A 17339-nucleotide genomic window follows, 5' to 3' on the forward strand; every position below is an offset into this window, starting at 1 on the left:
CCGAGCCGGGGAGCCCGTCGTCAGCTGACCCGCCGCCATCTTGTCCGCCATTTGCCAGCGGCGCGGCGCGGGGCCGGAGGGGAGCGGGAGTGCGAGCGCGGCCTGCTGAGCGGGTCGCCGCCGCCGCCGCCCCGCGGACAGCCGCCGACCTGGCCTGGGAGCCCGCCCCGCCGCGGCAGCAGGCAGCGCAGCGCTCCGCGGGCGGCAGGCGCGGCCCCGGGGCCCCCGCACGGTGCCCCGCCGCGGGCCCCCCGGGGCTCGAGCCCGGCGGCGGCCGCCGCGATGGCCCTCAAGATGGTCAAGGGCAGCATCGACCGCATGTTCGACAAGAACCTGCAGGACCTGGTGCGCGGCATCCGCAACCACAAAGAGGACGAGGTGAGCCCGGCGCGCCGCGCGGGGCCGCCTGGCTCTGGCCGCCCCCGGCCCCCGCCCCCCGCCCCGGACCCGGACCCGGACCCCGACTCCGGCCTCCAGCCCGGCCTCCAGCCCGCCCCCGAGGCCCCGCTCCGTCTCGCGCCGCGCCTGCTGGAGACCCGGGCCGCCCCTCGCCCGCTTCCTCCGCCAGCCTCAGTTTACCCCCGAGGGCCGAAGACGGCCCCGGACGGCACCCGAGCCGCGGTTCGCAGGACCTCTCGTACCCCCCGTGCGTCGGACCAGCCGCCGGGAGCCTCCCCCCGCCCCGTGGCCTCGGTTTGCCCGCTGGGCCATGGACGCCCGCCTCCCCTCCTGCAGGTGGCCGCGCCGGAGACTTCCAAGGGCCCTCGGGCCTCCTCCGCAGGGCTCCGCACTCCTGGGTGGGGGCCCCGTGCCGGGATGCGTGCGCGTCCAGGGCGCTCCCCGGGGCCCGGTCCGGAACCGGGCCTTGCCTCCCTCCTGCGCCCGTGTCCCCGGGAAGGTGGGGCCGCCCCTCCCGGGCAGGAGGCGGACAGCGGGAGCCTGATTCGAAATACGGAAGCCGCGGAGGGGTCCTGGAATGGGGAAGCCGGCTTCAGCTGGAGACCCGATAAGCCAGGGGAGGGGAAGCTTTTCCAGAAGTGGAATCGCCACCGCGGGCACCATTTCCTTCCCTCCGCCCCTCCCCCAGCCTGTGACCTAGATTGGAGAGGAGTGGGGGACAGTTCGTGGCTCCCCGGAGCCCACTCCCACGCGAGGGCCGTGAGCGGCATCGCGCCTTTCTGGACCGGGCGGGGGGCGGGGAGAGGCCGCCCCGAAGGGAGAGCAGCCCTTCGGCGCCCAGCGGGCCCACGACCAGCCGCTCCCGCCGGCCGCGCCATGGCGCCGGGAAGCCGGGCAGAACCGGCCGGGAGGTGCGGAGCGGCGGGGAATTCGCCCGGGGGGGGCACCCTCAGCCTGGGCCCTTCTGCGGGACCTGAGTTCCTGCTGCGCGGTTGCACGTTTTCCGAATGGGCGTGACCTCCCCCTGAAAGCAATGGGGTTGTTTTAGGTCGTTTCCATCCTCCTTCACGACCGTGGCTGCCCTGGGGTGTGCGTGGAGTTAGAGGCTCTGGGCAGCAGTGTTGGTGACTGTGGCTCAGGGCTGGCCTCAGTGTCTGTGACTTGGAGAAGTAGCCGGCTGGCGAGAGCGGCCGGCCGCCTCGGAACACGCTCACACCCTCAGGTTTCCTCTGGCACTGGTTGACCTCCTGATTGTTCTCTCTGGGGAGCGGGTGTTACTGGGCAGCCTGTTCTGGGATCCTGGGGAGGGCCCGTGGCCCACTCCAGGCAGGGCGCTCACTTTAGGGCTGTCCCCGGCTGTTCCCTGAGCCATACTCATTCGAGAATCGCTGGCACCATCTCCACCCTTGGGGCCCTTTTAACGGGGATGTTGGGGGGTGGGGAGGCTGCTGTCGGAAGTCTTCAAGGCCAATCTCCTGCCCCCGACCCGTGGGCAATTCCCAGAGGACATGGCGTCTTGGTGCCCTGGTCTCCTCACCAGAAGACGGTGGTGGTGATCGGGAGGCTGGTTACGGAGGCCTAACTTCTGACCCTGGGTGTTGTCTACGCCCCCATGCACGCAGCAGATGACCCTACTCTTCTAGTTCCCCACTCTGGTTCCAGTAGGCTCTTCCCGTCTACCTACCGCACCCCAGCAAGGACGTGTGTTTTTGCAGGTCTGTAGTTCCTGCAAAGTGTATTGCTTATAATAGATTTTTAGCTTAAAGCTTCTGTGCGACATCCTACGAATGAGGCTCTACGGGGACTTGAAAACCCCATGAGAATGCAGCGTGATTCCCAGTAATTTAATCGTGTGACTTGGAGAAGTAGATGGCTGTGATGTTGGGAGACCTGTGTCCGGCTTCTTGGGTCTATTTGACTGGGTGAGGTGGGGAGAGCCTCCCTTATAAAGTGCAGGGAGAGCCACCTCCCCACCTTGCATGCTTCGGAGGGTACAGCAGATGGTGTAATGGGGGCTTCTGTGAGCACCAGAGCACCCCATGAAGCTGTCTCCTTGGCTGTTTCCAAACCTCAGCCTGCATCCACTTAGTCGGTTGTGAATTCAATTTAGTGGGTTACGTTAAAAAAGAAACTAGGAAATCCCAATCCGTACGCGACAGAGTAGCTGCTGTTTGTTGAAACTTATTTCAGCTTTTAACTGTGTGTATGCGTACGTACTGGGTTACTATGGAAATATGTTTCCTAAAATGAGTCCAGAAAGCTTGCAGAACTGGTCTAGTTCATATGTTTCTAGGGTACTTGAATTTATTTTGAATCTGAAGGTGTCCTGAAGATAGAGTACAAGTGATGTCGGCAGGTAGGGTGAAATCCACTTACAGATATCCTTGCTTCTAAATTTTGGATATGATCGGGGGAGAAAGACCCAAATGACTTCTCTAAGTTTATTTTAGGTAGGCTTCATATTTGGAGGAAAGCTGTTTTTTTAGTCTTTTTAAGTTGCAAAGTCATACCCATACTTTAAAGATATGCTTGGTGTTTATTAAAGAAAAAGAGAACTTCCTTCCTGTATATGAGTTTGGACTATATGCTTTGAGTGTTTTTTCTGTGCATAGAAATTGTGGGCAATTCTGAGTGCCTGTTAAGAATCTCTTTTGCATCCGGGACACCTGGGTGGCTCCATGATTGAGTGTCTGCCTTGTGCTCAGGGCGCAATCCTGGGGGTCCGACATCGGGCTCCCCGCAGAAAGCCTGCCTCTCCCTCTACTTATGTCTTTGTCTCTCTGTGTCTCTCATGAATAAATAAATGAAATCTTAAAAAAAAGAAGAAAGAAAGAAAGAAAGAAAGAAAGAAAGAAAGAAAGAAAGAAAGAAAGAAAGAGAAAGAGAGAGTCTTCTGCATCCTGGGACACCCACCCGGCCAGCTCAGCCTGTAGAGCCTGCAACTCTTGATCTCGGGGTCATAGAGTCTGTGCATGTTGGGCATAGAGTTTTACTTAAAGACTCTGTTCTTGCTGGTTAGGTAGTGGTCCTTACTGACTGCCGGATACAGTGGATCCACTAGTATCTGAGTAGTGTCAAATTGTTTTTGCTTGGGTGTAAACATTTCCATTCTACTTAACTGGAGTTTCAGAACTTTAAAAATTCAGTTTGCATAATGTTTTGAAATAAGATGTAATCAGAGATTAAGATGGAGCTGTGTGGAATTGCTGTGGAATTACTGCATTGTTTCTGACTTCGACCTCCACCCAGGAGGTTGGTAATGGGGCCATGCAGGCCATGGGGGCCTATGCAGAACTGGGGTCCACTCCAGGGACGGTTACTGCAGTGTAGGCCAGGTTTGACCTGGGTCAGCTACTCAGGGCTTTGTGGCTGTTTGTAAGAGGTTCTTTTTATTTTAACAACTTCTAAGGATAATTAGATCCTGTTTGTGCTGTTCTCTTCCTTTAATAAAATGGGTCATTACTTGAAATCAGGGTCTTTCCCCTCGGCATTACTGACATTCAGGACTGGATCATTTTCGGGGGGATTCCAGGCACTGTAGGGGCTAAGCAGCATCCCTGGCCTCACCCACTTGATGCCAGGAACACCCCCCCACTTGTGACAACCACAGATGTCCCCAGACATTGCTCAGGAGAACTCCTGACCCACATTGATAAGAAAAATCTCCTCAAATTCCCTAATGCTCTTCCCTTCATCCATGCTCCCTGTGTACCCCATATTGTCGCCATGTGGACCCTATGAGATTGTGATATAGAAATACATATTTTGGTCTTTGTCCCTGGTTCTAGGAACAGAGCTTCTAAAATCTTTGTCATTCCCTAAGCAATAAAGTCTTAGGAACATTCTTGTTTACGTGTTTGGTCTCCACCCCCAATTTCTTTTCTTTTTTTTTTTTTTTAATTTTTATTTATTTATGATAGAGAGAGAGAGGCAGAGGGAGAAGCAGGCTCCATGCACCGGGAGCCCGACGTGGGACTCGATCCCGGGTCTCCAGGATCGTGCCCTGGGCCAAAGGCAGGCGCCAAACCGCTGTGCCACCCAGGGATCCCTCCTCCCCCAATTTCTGACCTTAGTGCCTAGATCCTTTGGCACGTCCTGGGTGATAGAAGCATCTTTGTTTTAGCGAGATGATTTGGTGGGCTCCTGGATGGGAGCAGATCACCGGAGAGACCATGAGAAGCTTGGAACTTTCAGCCCCAGCCCCATCTTCTGGGGGAGGGGAGAGGCCTGGGGGTTGAATTAATGATCTGTCCCACCTGTGTGAGATGCTCTGTGAACATCTCTAAACTGTAGGCTTGGGGGAGAGTCTTGGCTGGCAAAAGCATCTGTGTGCCGGGAGGGTGGCGCGGCACAAAGCGACTCTGCAAGGACAGGGGCTCCTACACTTGGGATCCTTCTGGACGCCTCCCTGTGCACTTCACGTGGCCGATCTCGTCTGTATGTTTGTCCTAGCCTTTGTTATGTACTCAGCTGCCAAAGGCGAACAGGCGCTTTCCTGAGTTCTGTGAGCTGCTCTGGCAAATTAATTGACCCTGAGAGGAGGGGGTCATGTGAACTCGTTTATAGCCAGCAGTCAGAGCACAGGCGACAGACAGGGGGCTGGCGTCAGAGGTGAGGACAGTCATGTAGGATGAGCCCTGAGCTGGCAGGTGTCCCTCCCAGGCGGGGGAGCCCAGGAAAACCCTCCCCAGACAGGCACGCAGAGCGTTTTCTAGATTTGCTTTTTTTTTTCCTGACCTTACAGATTGTGAGGTTGTCGTGCATAGGATGTTAGATAGTTTAATACTAGAGTTCCCTGAGTGTAATTTTCTTGCTTTGGTTATAATTTTATCACTTACACTTGCGTCCCTAAGCAGTCTGCGAACTTCTACCCAGAGCACACAGCTGTCTGGCACCCGGCCCCTTGCTGGCCCTCTGCTGTAGGGACCCCTCCTTGCAGCCCCCTCGCAGGGGGCTCACAGCATCCATTCTGGACATCTGGGGGTGGGACTGCTGTTGTGCGGGGCAGGAGCTGCCTCCACCTTGCCGGTTGCTGTCACTGCCCTGTCGCCCGCCTGCTGGAGTGAGTGCTCATTCCCTGCAGCAGGCCGGGCACTCAGGCCGGGAGTGCCCAGGAGCACATTTGGATGGTCAGAACCTGCAGCGCGGTCCCTTCTGAGTCCCTGAGTCCCCGACCACATACAGCTGGGCATGCTTTCCTCGGTGTGTGACCATTTGCATTCCCTGTGACATTGCCTCGTGGGGGCTTTGGTTGCTTTTTCTGTTTGGCTGCCGGTTTGAAGAGGCTGCCTAGAAGGGCCCACTGAGGCTGCAGGCACCTGTGTAGCCAGGCCGGGGCAGCTTCAGGGACCAAGGCTTGGGCTGGGGTGGAGTCTGCTTTGGACCCAGCCCCGTGTGGCTTGCCCTTGCACTGCAGCCAGGAGCAATGGGAGCGGCGGGCGAGGGAAGGAAGGGCGACCTAGGTACGCTTAGGCCAGGTTCTTTTCCTCTACTATGGGGCCATTGTGGGCACTCACTCGCTGCCAGGAGCTCCCCCAGTCAGGACAAGCACAGATGTCACCTGGGAGGGCACGGTCACCCCCCCCCCACACACACACACACACACCCTCTGTTCTGGGAGATCTGCTGGTTCGGGACTGGAGGTGGGGGGTCCAAGGTTGGGCTTCCCCCACTCCCAGCCGATCCTGCTGTGCCCAGGGCCTGTGGGGGCACAGAGACGGCAGGCACGCCCACCTCCCTATCCCTCCTGGCCTCGGCTTCCCCAGGGCTGCTTCCATAGGCCAGAAGTGCAGCCACATACTATGGTTCTGTCCCTGCTAGGCAGGCAGCCAGGCGCATGGTGGGGGGGACCCCTGGTGTGTAGGGGTCACTTTCTGCCTGTTTGGAATCCACAGGACAGACATTCTTTCAGTGGAAGGACTTAGACCTTTAACCTATCTGGGCAGCTCTGTTCGCTCAGCTGGGTGTCTGGTGGCTCCTGGGGGGACTGGGTCTCTAGGGTCGGTGCTTGCTGCAGGGGGAAGGGTGCTGCTTGAAGGGCACGGAAGAGCACGCCCGGCACAAGTGCCCTGAGCCCCTGTGTAAAACCGGAAGCAGCAGGTCCACCCAGCTCACGTGTGGGATAACGTGTTGGGATTCTGATGATCTAAGGTGGTTTTTCCTTTACGCAGTTTTATTGGGATGTGATTTACATACCATAACACTTATTTGCTTTAAGCTTGAAGTTCAGAGAAATATTTTTAAATTTCCATTTATGGGGCAGCAGGGTGGCTAAATTAAGCGCCCGACTCTTGGTTTTGGCTCAGGTTGTGATCTCAGGGTTGTGAGATGGAGCCCTCCCTCAGTGGGGAGTCTGCTGGAGACCCTCCCCCCCGTGCCCCTCCCCCTGCTCACACGCACTCACTTGCTCTCTCATAAATAAATAAATAAATAAATAAATAAATGAATGAATGAATGAATATTTTAAAAGATTTTATTTATTCATTCCTGAGAGACAGAGAGGGGCAGAGACACAGGCAGAGGGAGAATCTCAAGGAGACTCCCCACCCAGTGCAGAGCCTGCCACAAGGCTCCATCCCAGGACCCTGAGATCACGGACTGAGCAGAAACCTTGAGTCTTTTTTTTTTTTTTTAAGATTTTATTTATTTAAAAAAAAAAAAAAAGATTTTATTTATTTACGAGAAACAGAGAGGTAGAGGCATAGGCAGAGGGAGGAGAAGCAGGCTCCATGCAGGGAGCCCGAGGAGGCACTCAATCCCAGGACTCTGGGATCACGCCCTGAGCCACTCAGTACTCCTGCACCTATGGCTTTTGAATGGTGCTCCCGCCCCTTAGGTGGGCCTTGCTACCCCTACTGAGAGTGATGTGGGCCATGAGGGTGGTGGGAAAGACCATGACTGTGCACAGGGTCTGAGAGCTGACTGCAGAGAGGAGGTGCCCCTGAGGTGGGAAGAGGGGCAGGACAGGGGTGGGGTGCTCACTCTCTTCGGTTGCTGGAACTGTGGTGGATCTGGGCATCTGCGTGGGGCCTTTGGGTTTGTGCTTCTCCAAGGTCGCCACAGCCAAATGGGGTCGAAGACAGCAGCCTCTGTTGTTGCTTACACTTGAATATAGCCAGTAGAATTTCTTTTCATTTCCTCACTGATTTACTGCATTTTTGGGTTAAAATGATTGAAATGATGGTGATGGTAGACAGCAGCCAGGTGGTCCTCTGCAAAGTGGGTAAAATTGTCACCACCCTGTTCCAATTGTGTTGATTTGAAATTTTGTGGTCTGAGACATTCAAATAGCTTGGAACACTGATTTAATTAGACTCCTCAGGGATCCCTGGGTGGCGCAGCGGTTTGGCGCCTGCCTTTGGCCCAGGGCGCGATCCTGGAGACCCGGGATCGAATCCCACGTCGGGCTCCCGGTGCATGGAGCCTGCTTCTCCCTCTGCCTGTGTCTCTGCCTCTCTCTCTCTCTCTCTCTCTGTGACTATCATAAATAAATAAAAATTAAAAAAAAAATAATTAGACTCCTCAGTAGGATATTCCTTGTATGCTAGGCTCTCGTGGGCTCAACCACGTGAGGGGCCCAGAGGTCAGCAGTTCTGTGACCTCTGGGCCCCACGTTCATGTACATTGTGGTGTGGGCTCCAAGTCTCTGAGCCGGGGAATCAGTGGGGCCCACAAACAACTCTGGGGAGTGACAGAACCGGCACATTTGGAACAGTCCAGAGAACCTCTCAAATATGATGAAGCAAGTGAGGTGCCCTTTGACAGGTGAGCTGGTCTGTCCAGCACTAAAAATGAGCTGTGCAGCCAGACAGAGACACAAGGAAGCCACACACCATGTGGCTCCAGGTCTAGGATCTTCTGGAAAAGGCAGAGCCGTGGAGGTGGTGACAGGGCCCACAGTGGCCGGGGTGGGGACAGTGCTTCAGCAGAGTAGGGGGTCTATGGGCCAGGGCCTCCTCTGGGCCATGCGGTGACGGGGGCTCGGTGTCCGTGACATTCATGCAAACCCACAGGGCGTGCAGCAGCGATGGTGAGCCCTGGCCACCTGCAGGCTGTGGTTGGTAATGTCCTGATATTGGTCATCACCTGTCACACATATTAGGCTCTGGCGGGGATGCTGGTAATGGGGGAGGCTGTGCGTTTACAGGGAGATGGGGCCTTGGGAACTTCACCTTCCACCCCATTTTGCTGTGAACTTAAAGTTGGTCTTAAAACAAGTCCAGGGTCCAGCCCATGGTCTTCGAGCTGCCTGCACCTCAGAACCAACTACAGGGCTTGCAAAACCCACTCTGGACCTCACCCTGGATGGAGACCCTGACTCTGGTGATCCAGGGACAGCCTAGGAATCTGTTGTGGGGTTTTGTTTGATTTTTGTGGGTTTTTTTGTTAGATTTAAATAAAGTGCTCTTGGGAACTCTGCTAAGTGGCCAGGTTCGAAATGGCTATGCTATTTTATTTTATTTTATTTTATTTTATTTTATATTTTTAAAGATTTTATTTATTCATGAAAGGCACAGAAAGAGGGAGAGAGAGAGAGGCAGAGACACAGGCAGAGGGAGAAGCAGGCTCCATGCAGGGAGCCAAATATGGAACTTGATCCCGGGACCCCAAGATCATGCCTTAGGCTGAAGGCAGACGTTAAACTGCTGAGCCACCCAGGGATCCCCATGAAATGGCTTTTTTAGAATAGACCTGAGGAGTTCCTGAGTGAGGGAAGTTTGTATCCTTTGATCTAGGTTAAATCCTCTAACAGAAGACGATGTGGAAAGGGCATGTGTTTCAGCCCTTGATTTGCTCTGTGCTGAAGTGTGAGTTTGCACAGAATAGGCTGAGGTGTTTGAGAAATTGAATCATACTTGCACCTCTAATTTTTTTTCTTTTCCTTCCTTTCTTTCCTTTTGTCTTTCTGGGTGTGTGTGTGTGTGTGTGTGTGTGTGTGTGTCGGGGCTCCTGGGTGACTCAGTTGGTTAAGTGTCCAACTCTTGATCTCAGTCCAGGTCTTGATCTTGTCAGGGTTGAGTTCAAGCCCTGAGTTGGGCTCCACACTGGGCCTGGAGCCTTAAAATAAGTAAATGTCAATGGTATTTAGTCATCTGTACCTTAGACTTTTTTTTTTTTTTTTAACTTTTTCTTTTCTTTTCTTTTCTTTTCTTTTCTTTTCTTTTCTTTTCTTTTCTTTTCTTTTCTTTTCTTTTCTTTTCTTTTCTTTTCTTTTCTTTTCTTTTCTTCATGAGAGAGAGAGAGAGAAGCAGAGACACAGCCAGAGACACAGGCAGAGGGAGAAGCAGGCTCCATGCAGGGAGCCTGATGTGGGACTCGATCCCGGGACTTCAGGACCATGCCCTGGGCCATAGGCAGGCACTAAACCGCTGAGCCATCCAGGGATCCCCTGTACCTTAGACTTTAAAGTCTTTCTAATTTACATTTTTAATAGAATTTTCTAGATCTAGATTATGTCCACATGCCCTTACCATTTTTGTAAAAGGGGAATGAATACTCTGCTGCTTTGTTAGCCGTGTTGTGTGTGAGTAGAAGGGGACTATGATCTCTGTGCTTTCTTTACCTTCCCGTGAGGTAACACTAAAGTCCTCCTGTGTGAGCAGGAGACAGATTCTTCTCTGTCCTTGTCACTGTCCCCCCTTTTCCTGTCTGCAGTAGTCACAAGCTACGAGCTGTTTTCCCACCTAAAAACTAACATTCAGGGCAGCCCGGGTGGCTCAGCGGTTTAGCGCCTTCAGCCCAGGGCGTGATCCCAGGGACCCAGGATTGAGTCCTGCGTCGGGCTCCCTGCATGGAGCCTGCTTCTCCCTCTGCCTGTGTCTCTGCCTCACTGTCTCTATCTATCTCTCTGTGTCCCTCATGAATAAATATATAAAATCTTAAAAAAGAAAAAAACACGTTAAGGCAGGGCCTTCCTGAAAGCCACTTCTGTGAGTCCTCCCGGCTGAGTGCTCTGAGCTTCGGCTGAGTGCTCTGAGCTTCGGGGACAGTTGTTGGCGAGCTCCACACAGCTGCCTCTATTCCCTGGGGATGCTGTCGTTGGGTAGAGGATTCAGACCAGCAGTTTTTCTGCCGTTGCAGTGCCTCCATTGTTTCTGCGACAGCGTGGAATCCTTTCTCCCTTGTAGGTAGCCCGTCCTTTCCCGCTGGCTGCTTTCGAGATTTTCTCCCAGGGTGCCTGGTGGGCTCAGTTGGAAGAGCAGGTGACTCTTGCTCTCAGGGCTGTGAATTTGAGCCCTACGTGGAATGTAGAGATTGTGTAAATAAATTTTAAATTATTTTCTCCTAATTTTCAGGTTTTGGCAGTTTGACTTGTTTGGGTGTGATTTTCTTTTCATTTTCCATCCATGGGTGCTGAGCTTGAACCTGTAAATTTATGTCTTTCATCAAATTTGGGGAAATTTTAGCCATTAGTTTTTCAGATATATTCTGTGTCCCACCCTTTCCTTTCCTGGAACACAGTTATGCGTACATTGCACTGTGTCCCACAGACCCTGAGGCTTCTGTCCTGCTTGGATGGCTTTGTTATCCCAACTTCAAGTTCACTGGCTCTCTATCAGTCTCCACTTGCTCTTCACCCATTCAGTGACTCTTGTTTCAGAAATTGGTTTTCAGTTCTAGAATTTCCATTTGCTTGTTTTGTATAACCTGACTTTCTCTACTGAGATTTTCTCTTTTATTCTTGATGCGGAAATTTTTTGGTCCATGAGAGCATAGTTACAATTGCAAAGTTGAAATCTTTGGGTGTTAATTCCATCATTGGGGCTAGCTTGAGGCCAGTGTGCATTGATTGTCTTTTTTTCTGGAACATAGTAGTATTCTCCTGTTTGTTATTTTGAATAGCTGGCTCTTATTCTGGATATGGTGCCCTGGTATATTGTAGAGGCTCTAGACTCTGTTGTGCTTTCTGAGAAGTACTGACTGGGGACACATTACTTTAGGGGACAGTTAGATTGCCCAGCTGAAGCTCCAGCTCTGCCTTTGTTGCCGTGGGCAAGAAGCAGGTGAAATGTCCATTTTTCCTAGCTTTTGCTGGACTGTGCAGAATGTGCCGTGCATGCCTAGTTCTGGGGTCACCTGGGATTCTGGCTGAGTTTATATGCCGAGTGTGGGCACCACCCTCACCCCCTTTCCTCTGGGATCTCCATCCTCGCTTGGCAGCTGCTATGTTTGCCCTAGTCCCTACTTTCTTCTTGAAGCCAGGAGACATAGGTCTCAGCTACTCTGTAGGGTGCTGGAGATAAAAGCCACGAGAAACATGATGCCCAGTGCTTCTGTGGGAGGCTTGGCCTGATGGGAGCTGCTTGGCCATCAGCAGGAGTGGACTGTGCCCGGTGCTTCTGAAAGTTGGCAAGGCCCCTAGACTGTTGGGAGGTCATTGTGTGCAGGTAGACCGCCTTTTATTGATCCAGCAGCAGCAGCAGCAGAACATTTGCGCTTCTCCTTCAGATCTGTAAGGATTTGTGCTGCTCTGTCCATTCAGGTGCCGTTTTTTTATTTGTTTGTTTGTTTTTAAGAATTTATTTATTCATGAGAGACACAGGAAGAGAGGCAGAGACACAGGCAGAGGGAGGAGAAGCAGACTCCATGCAGGGAGCCTGATGGTGGGACTCGATCCCAGGAATCCAGGATCATGCCCTCCTGAGTCGAAGGCAGAAGCTTAACCACTGAGCCACCCAGGCATCCCTCAGGTGCCGGTTTTTGTTTGAACACCTGTTTTGGGTGTTCTTGGGTGTTCACCTAGGAGCAGGACTCTGTTTACTCATCTGAGGACCTGCTGGAGTGTCTTCCTTCCCTGTCATCTGTGTGTGAGGCCTGGTTTCTCCAACACCTGTGGCTTTTTGTTCTTGCCCTTCTAAATCATTAACAGTCATGACCCAGGACGCAGGAGGAGCCATCCGTGCACTGTGATGGGAACTGAAGATCCCTGAGTGGGATTTAGTAATTTGAAGCCTGTTGGGGGGATATAGTGACACTTGTTCCATGGCCCTGACTCTCAATCATAAAATATTCATAATATGTTCTGTGGCTGAGAGAATGCTCGGGGAGCTCCTTTCCCCGTGAGCCTGTGTTTCAGGCAGCTGAGGGTCTCGGGCTGGAGCGGGCTGTGGTCTGGGGGAACGTGAGCGGAGGGTGTGGGGTCGGTGTACAGGGCCCTTGGAGCAGGAACTGCTCTTGTGGTCTCCACCTAGGTCTCTTGGGATGGTGCTGCAGGGGCTGACCCTGGAGTCCTGGCCCTAGTGGACGGCTGGGCACTTTCTAGCGGTTGTTGCTGTAGGTCAGGTGATGGAAGGCTCCGTGTGCTTCATGAGTGCCGGGCTCGCTGAAGCGTGCGGCGTTGGTGGACAACTTCACTGAGCAGGCGGTGGCCACTCACATCCTGGGTTCTCTCTGGCATTGCTGTGACTACGCCTCTGCGTGTCTTCGGGGCAGGGCTGATCGGAGCCTTGTGCCCTGCTGCTCCCAGGAGGGCTCGTCAGGGGCTCCAGACCTCGTGTCAGAACCGTTCCTGATCAAACCTGTTTAAGTGGTAGACACGCTGAATTTGTGAGGAAACCCAAGGGAATCCTAAAACATATGTTCCCACAAACACCGCAGCTTGGCTCACAGGAGTTGAGAGGTAGGAGAGATGCTGGTGGCCTGTCCACATGTGGCAGGGACATGCACACAGCGAGTGTGTGTCCCTCGTTGCAGGAGAGGCAGCTGGGGGTGACAAGCTCAAAAAGGGGGCGAGGAGAGGGCTAGGTGTTGAGCAGCCAGTGGGGCGTCGGCCTTGAGGGAGCCCATGAGGTGGGCAGGAGCCAAGGATGCCAGGTGGTGGGACCTGGGGGTTAGGTCCCCACTTGTGCAAGTCTGTGCAAGTTGTTAAAAGGTTAAACTAGAGATCAGGAAAGATTTCTGTGTCTTAACTTCCTGTGTTGAAGCTATTCTTTTTAACTTTTAAAACTTTTCAATGTAGAAAATGTCAGCTGGGGCGCCAGGCTGGCTCAGCTGGAGAAACATGCAACTCTTGATCATGGAGACCTTGCTGTCAGGTCATGATCTCTCAGGGTCATGAGTTCAAGCCCCACGTTGGGTGTAGAGATGGCTTAAAAATAGTCTTTCAAAAGAAAAATGTGAACTATAAACACAAGTTGGGAAAATGGAATAAATAGATCTTGAGGCACTTGCTCCCAGAACCCTCCTTTCCCCTTCAGGAGGATTGTGAGGGAATCCTGGGCATCTTACACACCGAAATGGCTTTTTTTTTTTTTTTTTTTTTATTTATTTATGATAATCACACAGAGAGAGAGAGAGAGGCAGAGACACAGGCAGAGGGAGAAGCAGGTTCCATGCACCGGGAGCCTGACGTGGGATTCGATCCCGGGTCTCCAGGATCGCGCCCTGGGCCAAAGGCAGGCGCCAAACTGCTGCGCCACCCAGGGATCCCTGAAATGGCTTTTTATAAAGATTTATTTATTTTAGAGAAAGAGGGTGAGAGCACGCATGTGCCAATGGGGAGCATCTCAGGCAGACTCCCTACTGAGCCCTGAGCCCAACTTACGGCGGGGCTCGATCTCATAACCCTGAGATCATGACCTGAGCTGAAATCAAGAATCCAGCGCTCAACTGACTGCGCCACCCAGTAGCTTTTTAAAATAATGGTTTTTAAAAATAAATAAAATAACATTTTTATTAGATATTCACACACTATGCAACTCACCTATTTTTTTTTAAAACATTTAATTTATTCATAGAGACACACAGAGAGAGAGGCAGAGACACAGGCAGAGGGAGAAGCAGGCTCCATGCAGGGAGCCCGACGTGGGACTTGGTCCCGGGTCTCCGGGATCATGCCCTGGGCTGGAGACGGCGCTAAACCCGCTGAGCCACCAGGGCTGCCCTACAACTCACCTATTTAAAGAGTACAGTTCCGTGGTTTTTAGCTAGTGCGTTCACAGCAGCACAGTCAGTTTTAGAAGATTCTATCACCCTGTCCACCATAGCACCCCGTGCTCCTTCCCCAGCACCCACAAACCTCACTCTGGATGGGCCTGCTCTGGATGTTTCACAAAGAAGGAATCACACACTATGTGGTCTTTTGTGTTTGGCTTCCTTCTGCAGTAGTTATTCTTAACTGTTCTTGTCAGGCACTAGCAGTTTTTCAATTATTTTTCCTTTTAGGCAAAATACATCTCTCAGTGCATTGATGAAATTAAGCAAGAGCTGAAACAAGACAACATCGCAGTAAAAGCAAATGCAGTCTGCAAGCTGACCTACGTAAGTACCGAGGACTGTTTGCTCAGGGGACAGCACTTCAAGGGACTGCCCCCTCCCACACCCATGCAGCGGTCAGGCTGGTTATCCATCCTTCCTTCCCTTCCCTTCCCTCCTGTTGTCCACCCATTTACCCACTCACCACCCATTTCTACTCACCTGCCAAACGTGGATCAACAGTAGCTCCAGGCACTGGCTTTGGCACACAGGACAAATTCTCAGAGTTGAGGGCGGGCATGCTGTGATGACCCTGTGGCACAGGGCATGACAGACCGCACCTGGACTGGGCCAAACCCCCCCTCATCTGGCCTCTTCTCTGGTCACATGGGAGGGGGAAGGCTTGCCAGGGGGATCCCATCACCTTGTACCTTTTAGGAGGAGCAGGTCCACTCATTGATAGGAGTTTTAACCAATGCTCGTGGATGCTGGCATTTCAGCTGCAGATGCTTATCCACCGCCTCTGTGATTAACCTGTCCCTGTGTGAGGACTAGCATCAGAAGAAATGAAATCCTCCAGGGTGTGTGTTTGGCAAGGCCCACCCACTGGGAGTGTGCGTGGTGTTTGCTTCTCCGCCAACTGAGACAGAATGTTGAATGTTGGGGTTTAGGTCTTGGCGTGTGAATGGAAATCACTGTGCCTGTCTTTCCAACAGTTACAGATGTTGGGATATGACATCAGCTGGGCTGCCTTCAACATCATAGAAGTGATGAGCGCCTCCAAGTTCACATTCAAGGTGAGGCAGATGAGCTTGCTGTGGGACCTGAACCCTGTGATGACGGGCAGAAGGGCACAAGGGTGTCCCCTGGCGGGAGGCGAAATGTGGGATGCGAGCCTCAGTGTTGTAGTCTTAATTAATTCTATCTACATGATGTTTTTCTTTCAACTTTAAGGGAGGTCTGTGAAATGATGGGTTCATAGGGTTCGTTATATATTTTGTAATATTAGTTTAAATAAAGTTATAACTCTATCCCAAAACAAGCAAACACCGTCTCACACAGAGGCCACCATATGCCCACCGCCCCAGGGCCTTGTAGTGGTTTCTGAGCATTTCCCTTCACCTCAAGGGGGCCCTGCTCGCGAGTGATCTGGGGAGCTGCCTCCTTCTCACTTGATAACGTAACGTGAGTGTGTCTCCCATTTTAGTAAATATTTTGCAAAATGATTGTCAACACCCACAGCCCATTGGAGAGCATTGTGTAGTTTCCCTGGGTTGCAGCGCCCACCTGTGGTCACTGCCTGGGTCAATCTCGGGCTCCTTCTGGCAGATGCAGTTGTCCTGCCTGCGGGCTACTCTTGGTGAAGAAGGAAAATGCTATAGTCGCCAAAATTGGGGAGGCGCTGTGTGCACGCATTAAAGCATCACGTACAAGTACACACGTGACGTAGATGTCCGTGTCGGCCTGGCAGGGAGATCTGAGTGCTAAGAAAAGCCAGCACTTAGGATGACTTCCATATTTGATCCCAAGGGCAGTTCCTGGCTGCCAAGGAGGTAGTCAGAAGACATGCTAGGAAGAGGACTGGATGGTGTAGATGACCTTACAAGACCTTTTGTGTTTCAAAGACTGCATCCTCTGAGCTCTAGGGGGGCTCCTCCTCCTCCTCCTTAAAGGACTTCCTGCCATCCACCCACCTGTGGCCCCGCAGCCTGCTGTAGGCTGGAGCTGCCTGGCCCAAGGGCTGCTTGGCACAAAGCTTGAAGCTCAGGGGATGGGCTAGGGCTACTTCCTCTGGAGTGTGCAGCCCTTGTCTCATGTCTGACGCCCTCATGTCTGACTCACAGCGGATCGGCTACCTTGCTGCTTCCCAGTGCTTTCATGAGGGGACCGATGTCATCATGCTGACAACGAACCAGATCCGCAAGGTAGGCAGCTCTCCTGCACCCACGGCCGTCAGTGGCCCTCACTGAGTGCCCTCATGTTACCTTCTCCCCGCAGTGTTCTCCATGCTGGCCTTTCTGGTGCTCCAAGTGAGCAGTAAGTAGAAGCACTGAGGTCAGCAAGCTCTGGCTATTCTGGCTATTGTGACCCCTTCGTAAGCCTGTGGCTTCTGAACACGGTGCTGCTATTGTCAGAGGACACCCGGAAGTGGTGTAGCTGGTGTGTGTGTCTGCTCTCAGGCACTGGGCAAGACCAGACAGTTGCTAGACGTCCCTCTTCCCTCACTGGTGCCTCTGGGTGCTGGCAGGCTGGCTCCTGGCCGCTCTCCTCTGCGGGGGCGTGCTCACTGAGGTTGCACACCCTTCCTAGTGTGGACCTTTCTGCCCACTGTGTCTTTTTTTTTTTTTTTTTTTTAAGAAAGTGTATGCTTTGGGGTTGGGCAGTAGGAGGGGAGCAGAGGGAGAGGGTCAGCAGACTCTGTGCTGAGCGCAGAGTCCGACTGGGGCTCCATCTCACGATCCCGAGATCATGACCTAAGCCAAAAGCAGGAGTCAGACACGTAACTAACTGCACCACCGAGGCGCCCCTACCCACTGGGTCTTTTGAGTCCCCATACGTATGTCTCAGTCGTGTGGAATTATTTTGTGTCTGGAGATGGTCTTGAAGATCACGAGTAATAAATTTCTTCATTGGCTGTAGAGCTTTGAGCATCTCCTGTGGTGTAATGAGGGGGAGAATCCGGCTCGGCTGTGGTTGGGTGTACAGGCCAGACCACTTGAGTTGTGGTTGCCCCATAGGGGGACCTG

The 17339-nt window shown here is 52.8% G+C and overlaps 1 protein-coding gene across 3 annotated transcripts in view; it reads left to right on the forward strand.

The window, feature by feature from the left end:
- Nucleotides 1-220: 220 nt before the first annotated feature.
- Nucleotides 221-17339, forward strand: part of AP3D1 (adaptor related protein complex 3 subunit delta 1) — a 39066-nt gene continuing 21947 nt past the window's right edge. For 2 of the 3 annotated variants that reach the window (XR_012012482.1, XM_072787985.1), the window contains exons 1-4: nucleotides 221-378; nucleotides 14563-14658; nucleotides 15309-15389; nucleotides 16437-16517. Coding sequence is in view for 1 of the 3 variants with exons in the window: in XM_072787985.1 (XP_072644086.1) it covers nucleotides 283-378; nucleotides 14563-14658; nucleotides 15309-15389; nucleotides 16437-16517 (354 nt within the window). In the remaining 2 variants the exon portion in view is untranslated. Of the gene's footprint in view, nucleotides 379-14562; nucleotides 14659-15308; nucleotides 15390-16436; nucleotides 16518-17339 lie in introns of those variants that run through there. The other variant, XM_072787986.1, reaches the window with a different exon arrangement.

Source organism: Canis lupus, chromosome 19 (genome assembly GCF_048164855.1).
Source record: "Canis lupus baileyi chromosome 19, mCanLup2.hap1, whole genome shotgun sequence".
In the NCBI taxonomy this organism is placed as follows: Eukaryota; Metazoa; Chordata; class Mammalia; order Carnivora; family Canidae; genus Canis; species Canis lupus.